This window comes from Haliotis cracherodii, unplaced genomic scaffold (genome assembly GCF_022045235.1).
Source record: "Haliotis cracherodii isolate W230 unplaced genomic scaffold, xgHalCrac1.p SCAF_1, whole genome shotgun sequence".
NCBI classification, from domain to species: domain Eukaryota; kingdom Metazoa; phylum Mollusca; class Gastropoda; order Lepetellida; family Haliotidae; genus Haliotis; species Haliotis cracherodii.
In genome coordinates this window covers 49,398,038-49,405,368 of record NW_027266264.1, presented here as the reverse complement: position 1 = coordinate 49,405,368, position 7,331 = coordinate 49,398,038, and the positions used below count along the sequence as shown (strand labels likewise).

General features: G+C 39.7%; 1 protein-coding gene across 1 annotated transcript; it reads right to left on the bottom strand.

Annotated features, from left to right (window-relative positions):
- Positions 1-747: 747 nt before the first annotated feature.
- Positions 748-6,511, bottom strand: LOC139478978 (phosphorylated adapter RNA export protein-like). The gene is made up of 5 exons (XM_071261702.1): positions 6,431-6,511; positions 4,468-5,326; positions 3,209-3,300; positions 2,690-2,826; positions 748-2,349 (listed from the first exon to the last, which is right to left on the bottom strand). The coding sequence occupies exons 1-5, from the start codon at positions 6,503-6,505 to the stop codon at positions 2,007-2,009; spliced, it is 1,506 nt and encodes a 501-aa protein (XP_071117803.1). The 5' UTR covers positions 6,506-6,511; the 3' UTR covers positions 748-2,006.
- Between the last annotated feature and the right edge of the window lie 820 nt (positions 6,512-7,331).

The window sequence follows — 7,331 nt, the reverse complement described above, 5'->3', positions numbered from 1 at the left end:
TTTGTTTAGGTTTCAAATTTGCAATCGAGAATTTGTCAAAATATGTTTTGAAGCGTCGTCGCCAATTTGAAATTAATGCCGTAAAGCATGAGAAAGCTGCTTCTGATTGGTCATTCTATTGGTCAGTCAAAGATCGTGCAACGTCGGTCTGTCGTGACCCGTAATGGGATGTCCTCAGATCTTTGTTTAGGGGTAGCGAGAACTAAGGTCAGATTTTAATGAGATTGAACAAAACTTATTCTCAATTTGCCCACTTAAAACCACAACAAAATACACCTCTCCCTACTCACACATTCAAAGGGACACAGTTCATTACCACAGACAATACTTACACTTGACGTAACACCTCTCATGGTTTTGCTAATTTTATAGGTCCTGTCTACTAAAAGTGGGCAGTGATACCTCATTCACATTTCCAGGTTAACTCATTTGTAAAGCGATATGACCTTATTTCAGTCAACTAATTCCATGGTTATGCTATTTCTAACTTATATATATATATTCAATACTAAATCAGACTGAATATTTGTTTCGTGGCAATGTTGAGTTACAAACAGATATTGGTTTGATATTTTAAACTCTGCTTGAACCTCAAGCTTAATCAACAATAAGCACGACAATTTACCAGATTTTATTTTGATGTGTTCAACATGTTCAAGCAGAAACGTCCTTGCTGTGATTTGAACTCCTGTTAATGCTGATGCTGTTCTTATTGAAAAGATTAAGGTGCAAAAATGTTCCATGTTCCATGTTCCAGTAACCATTGAAAAACTTGCATGATCTCAATTTTGTTAGTGCAAGAATACATGGAATAATACTGCCATGCTTTCATTTTTGTCTCGCATACTTCAACAGTGTTCACAATAAATGCCTGTCTGCGGCTGTAACATTTGTCGGGCAGCATGAAATTTCGCTCCATCTGCCCGAATTTAAATATTAAAATTATTTATGTATTCAGTTTTACCGGTATTATGTATATTAATACTCCTTGTAGATTCACTAGTGATTGTTTGCAATATTTCAACTGAGTTAAGACGCGATTTGTCTCTTATCTTTATATTTACAATTACAAAATATATGATTTCAAACTCAAAGATATCGGAGATTTGATGATTGAATTTAACTGCCACAAATTTGACAATTTAAACAAGTTCCTCATATGAAACCATTTCCACATTCAATCACATATTTAAGATAATTCAAGAAACCTGACAACTGTGATTGCTTTAGTCTTAAACCATGTAGGTTTGAAAATGTTAGGATATATTTTGAAAATAATGTGTATTTTTCTATCAGAACTAAATGTGGAAAATGTCGATTCATCTGTACCGTGTTTAATGTAGCCTCAAATGTTTGACATCAACAAGCTTTTTTACAGTGCCTAAAACAATTTCAGCAGGTAGGATTAAAAACTGTCCAGACTGAAGCATTTTATGTAGCCAAGAAATAAACACAGTACCACAGGAATTAACACAAAAAGTTAGTGCTTGTTTATCGAGTGATCAACCAATTGGTTACATTTGGACATTTGTGCGGTAGCTACTTCTTCCCTGCGAAACTTGAAACTTTTTACTACAGATTGCATTGGATTAACTTGCCTTATGATAAGAAAGTGGTACATAAGCTTAAGGATCGCCAGTGGGTTTTTCATTTGCAAGGGGTACTCAACTATAAGGACTGTGGCTTTGTTTGATCATGTTGAACAGAAAGGGGATCCAAGGGCTAAGTGACCCTAACACATCTAACCCTAATGATCGAACATGCACATAAGATCAGTGAAGTGAGAGACACAGGCAGAGCTGATTACCCCAGCGCTATATATCGCTGGGTCTGATAAACCATGGTAAACTGTCTTGCCTACAAGTATCCTTCACAACAAATGTCAAAAGTAACAGGCCAGACATACCAGGCAGTCTAAAGATGTGAATTACTGAGAATCAATGTCAAGGTGTGGGGAAAACAACATTCACATACTAATCCACGTTGTGCTACTGGCCGAGAATCATTCACTCAATTGTATCCTCCTCATCCACAGTGATGGTCAGCATATCCTCCTCCCCCTCCCCTCCACTGACCACGGACGTGCCTCCCTGATGGCTGCCAGTGTTAAGGCGCTCCCTCTCACCAGAGGTGTCAGGAGTTATCTCCCCTTCTGACACACTGCTGTTATCACTGTCACTCTCTCTGTGGAAACCGTTACTATGGTCAGGGTCCATTTGCATACTGGCACTGTTATTTTGGCGTTCGTGGTTATTGTTGGATGTCTCGCCGTTCATGCCACCTAACTGCCGTGCTTCCTGGATTCTCTTCTCTTGGCGTGTCCGTCTCTTCCTCGCTTTCTTCTCAGCACTGAAATAACAACCATGTCAACAATGTATGTCAATTTTTGGTCAAAAGAACTGGAGTTAGTAATAGTATTGTTCAGTTTCTACAAAACTACAAAGAAAAAAGTTTTAAACACTGTAATATCAATCAAACCTGTATTTCAAAACTATTTCTTGTATTGTATTTTATTCTGCAAAGCAATACAATAAACAGTCAAACATGATACACTGATATTGATAATGCCTAAAGAAATAGGCTTGATTTCTTTTATAATTGTTCAAGGATAAGTGAACAGGATGCATACAACTATGATCTGATACATTTGCTACAGAAAGCGACTGCATTCCAGTACAGATTTACTGACTTCTTTCTCCTGATATGTTCAATGTACATCTTGTCATTTTCCTCAAAGACATAGTCTATGTCAGCCTTTGTAACGTCTGAGTCCGACTTGAACAACTGTAAAAACACCCCACCGGGACTACGGCGCCGACTACCATCCTGCAACACAGACACAACACAATGGAGATTGTGTGACAAAACAAAACATTGGGGGTGAACCGGGATTCAAACCCACAATAACAGGTTTGTGGCGAGCCCAAGGGACGCAACTCTGCACAGCAGCCACCCATGCCCAAACCCTGAAAAACAGACGCTGGCACGGCAAAAGGTTTAATGAGCAATGAATTTTATGAGCAATGCAGTTCCAGAGTTAGACACTGCCCATTGTTTGTTAGTCTGAGACTGGTACAAATCCAGAGTGTCTAGTTGCTTTCTATTAACATCTGGTGATTTTACATAAACCACTAGTCCTAAATGAGCTGCAGACAAACTGGACTTGACTAATGGTGTCTATCCCTGGTGTGCACAGCTTTATTCTTACCTTAACCAGCATTCCCCCGTGGTCCTCTACATCTTCGGTCTGGCGGAGGAGCTGGATGCTCTTCTTCTGACCGAGTCGCTTCACAATCCGAGCTGGAAAGTAGAACAAGGAAATTACCAGTAAACAATGTCAAAAGAACAAGAGTTAGTAAGTGAATGTTATTTTACAGTCAGTAACATTCCCACCACTGCCCAATCTCATTAAAATCAGATCTAAGTTCTCGTTGCCGCTAAACAAAGATCTGTGGACATCCCATTACGGGTCACATCAAAACGACCTTTCATGAACTTTGACGGACCACTGAAACGACTAACAAGAAGTCGACATCAGCCAATTAGAACGCAGCTTTCAAGAGCTATACGGAACTCGTCTCAACCCGGCGACTTCCATTTCAGACTATGCTAGAAAAATATGTTGGCGCAGTTCTTGATTAAAACTGTGAAAACTGAACAAACGAACATTCCGGAATATCTAATATATGATTGAGATTGTATGGCAGTGCTTCCCACGTACTGTGTAATGCCTCCTCCATTCAAAAGTGTATACCACGGAAACGAGAGACAGACGGAATCAGTCGTACGCGCCGTAACTGGCGTTCGTAATACCCTGTGTTATCGTTTCCGAGGTTGCATGATTAAAAAACACATTCCGACCATCACTTTCTTGACCTGGTAAGCGACGCTTTGATTGGTCGGATGACACGTAATGGGATGTCCTCAGATCTTTGTTTAGCGATAGTGAGAACTAACATCTGATTTTAATGAGATTGACCACTGCCAGTGATTGGTGGCATGATCAATAATCAATGCCATTGGGGCATGATGACAATCAGCTAGGTCACAACCTGATCCCCACAACCTAAGCTCTTCCCATAATTACAAATAAATCTGAATTTTGGGTGACCTAGTTTCCCTGGAATCGGCTCGACGAACAGGAACAGGAAATTAATTGGATTGATTGAAAGGGTATATCTACCATGTTCATAACCCCTTAACTAGAAGAATGATTTCTAAAGATTATGCTCTAAAATGAACCTCTCACAAAACAACAACCTCATAGTTATTCCATGTATTTCAGTCCATTGTTTACTTTCAGTCTAAATAAAACATTAGCATCTCTTTTGGATGAATCAGTGCAAACCCATTTCCACATACCATGGCCTTTTAATCTAAGTCAGTAATACTCTGATACTAGAACTAATCATGCTAATATCTAAGATTATCCAGTTATTCATGAAAATGAAGATTCAAAGCACATACTTATGAGATCAATTTTAGGTTCATCAAGAACCTCCACAATAGCATCTACAACCACTGGCACTGGGTCCTCCTCTGACACACTGACATTCGGCCTGGGTCTTGGCCCTTGATAGTTAGACTTGTATTTCCCTGAGTTTGAACCAAGACGGCCTTTGACTGACCCCTTGGATTTGTGTCTATGTTCACGCATCAACTTCTCCCCTAACCTATCAAGATTAGACCGATCACCAATTCTGTCTTTCACGGGACGTTTCCGCTTCCGTTTCTTTCTCTCTCTGTTCTTGGCCTCTTCATCTGGGTCTAAATCTACCACCCCACCAAATAGTTCATCATCAGACCTATCCATTTCATCTTCCTCCTCACGGGCAAAAGGTCTCGGATCTTCACGAGCCTTTTTGTAGTTATAACTCTCTACACTACGGTCCTGAGTGTCAAGGTCGTCATCAGAGTCTTCCTTGTCAACACCAAAACTGACCATGTTCTGTGTCAGAGACTGCTCCTGCAGCACAGAGCCCCAGATGTTGTTTGTCTTCTTCTTGGGGGGTGACTGAAGCACTGGTGATGATCTGTGTCTGTCCCGCAAGGGATTGAGGAACTGGGGGGACTGACTCCTGGATGCATCAATCCCTTCCATTTTGAGCTTATTGAGGTATTTGGTTCTCTTGCAGTTCCACAATGGGGAGTCTTCATCACTGGTGTCAATTGAGTCATCGGAGCTGTTACTATTCCTTGCAGAACTACGGTGTCCAAAGGAGTCAGCCGGGGTTGGTGAATCTCTGTGCCGTGAGAAGCTGAAGCCCTGTGGTTTGGTTTGGTTGAGATTAGATGGCACGGATGAGGATTGACCAAAACTGTACACCTGCAGAAACAAATAATATCCATATAATTATTATCAAATCTGAAAATCGTAATTTTGTATGCCCACAGTGCAAAATGTGAATATGATCTTAATGATTAAGCATTCATTTGTTCATTATTTGGTTTACAGATTTCCCTCTCTCTCAAAGCATACAAGAGTAAAAGATCTGATTAAAATGAGATTGCTTCTAGCAACATTTCATTCCAAACTAGTTTCATGATCATGATGATGGGATGATAAGCATGATAACATGTACATGCTCTAATCATGTAATGATGTGTGCTGAACACCACAAAAACATCATTAACATCATTGCGTCAAGTGAACTTTATAATTAGCCAATCAGCGCCAGGTTTCAAAATTCTCAGTTCTAAGTGAACGAAGCAATAAAATTTTCTGCATCTCAAAATCTCAAATCCTATCCTCATGATCATGTCTAGTCTGTGGCCACTCATCTACTAGTAGTTTACTACTGTTTGTCTAACACCTTACTTGGCAATATTCCAACCATATGACCATGACAATCGCCTGAAGATAACACAGTCTTGAAAAGACAATCCAGTGATTGATTATATAAGCAACATGATGGATTGAACATCCAATTTTGTTGAGGTACAAAGACAACATCAGCCATTTTGTCCATGTCACTGTAATCCACATGGGTGAAATAACCACCGTTCTTATTCACAAGTGGATGAACGTAGTTGTGACAGCGTGGAAACCTTTACTGACATTTCGCAATGCTTTCAGATACTACCTTGCTTATATGCTTGGTGCAACCATTGTCATTTAGTGAACGTATATGGATCGTCAGACTTACAATACATACGTCCACCTGCGAACAAATATGTTCGTATACTGTTTTGAACCATGTTGAACAGGTTGTTTTAAACTATCCATTCCCAGAATTTTGTAAACGAAGCAGTAGTCAAGCATTTTATTTGGTGGTAGTATGCTACAGTCAGCATTGTTTTCATTTGTCACGTGCATATGTGAACAGCAGATGAAGAATCGTATTTTCAGTTAAAAGTTAACCAAATGATACGCGACGACCAAGCACTGAACATAAACGACAGCTTATGTAATCCAAAAATATAAACGCACGTTATTGCCTGTGACAGCAGCTGCAGGCACTTCTGAGTCAGAGTCGGCTATTTCACCTTCTTCTAAGTCCGCCATCGCACAACGATCGTTTCCGGTCGGTTATCTGACCGTTTAGAGTTACTCCCCTTCGTTGTACAATCGGATAACATCGACAGTTTCCGCTCAGCCCTGTTAAGATTTGAAGCGAACAAAATTACTTCACATTTATATCTATATTTCGATCGTCATTTGATAACAAAATAGATGAAAACAGAAATTTACAGGATTAGCATTTAGACCGGCATTACATGTTGTATACAGTTAGATATATTTGATGAAAAATTTATAATAAGTTCGATCCTTTTAACTGATTGTTCTATATTTCAGAAGCGCTTCATCCATGTGCTATAGACTTTATCTTTTTTTTTGTCAAGGACATCGTTTATCAATTATATGGTTTCCGGACACAAGTGACCACATGTTTCTTCGTCCGAGTTTGGCAGCATTAACAATTTTGTGCCGTGTAACCTTTTTTAATCTTTCCATTTATTACAAACAACCTCGTGTGGATTCCAAATTAGAATGGGTCACTAGCGACCAAAAGGATCGGTGGTCAGACTCGGTGACTGGGTTGTGTTTTCGTTCCCGACGGCGTGGATCGTTGCTCACAATATCGATCCCTGGATTGTCTGGTCCAGAATCGATTATTTTCATGCCGCCGCCATATAGCTGGACTATTGCTAAATGCGGCGTTGAATAACAAACAAAACACACCAAAAATAATTGCTACATCTGTTCGTTTTCAATAGCGAACGCTAAATATTGGTATTGGATAAGCTGTTAGTTTCGCGACACAAAAATGACCGCTTATGTATGCATTTACAACAACAAAATATATGTCTTTATGCGCAAAATCAGCTTG

Excerpts from the sequence above, each read along its gene's own strand:
- LOC139478978 (XM_071261702.1), bottom strand. The coding sequence starts at position 6,505 with ATGGCGGACTTAGAAGAAGGTGAAATAGCCGACTCTGACTCAGAAGTG. Across the intron at positions 2,827-3,208 it reads ACGGGGGAATGCTGGTTAAG|GATGGTAGTCGGCGCCGTAG; the intron begins GTAAGAATAAAG and ends TCTGTGTTGCAG. Across the intron at positions 2,350-2,689 it reads GAACATATCAGGAGAAAGAA|TGCTGAGAAGAAAGCGAGGA; the intron begins GTCAGTAAATCT and ends TTGTTATTTCAG.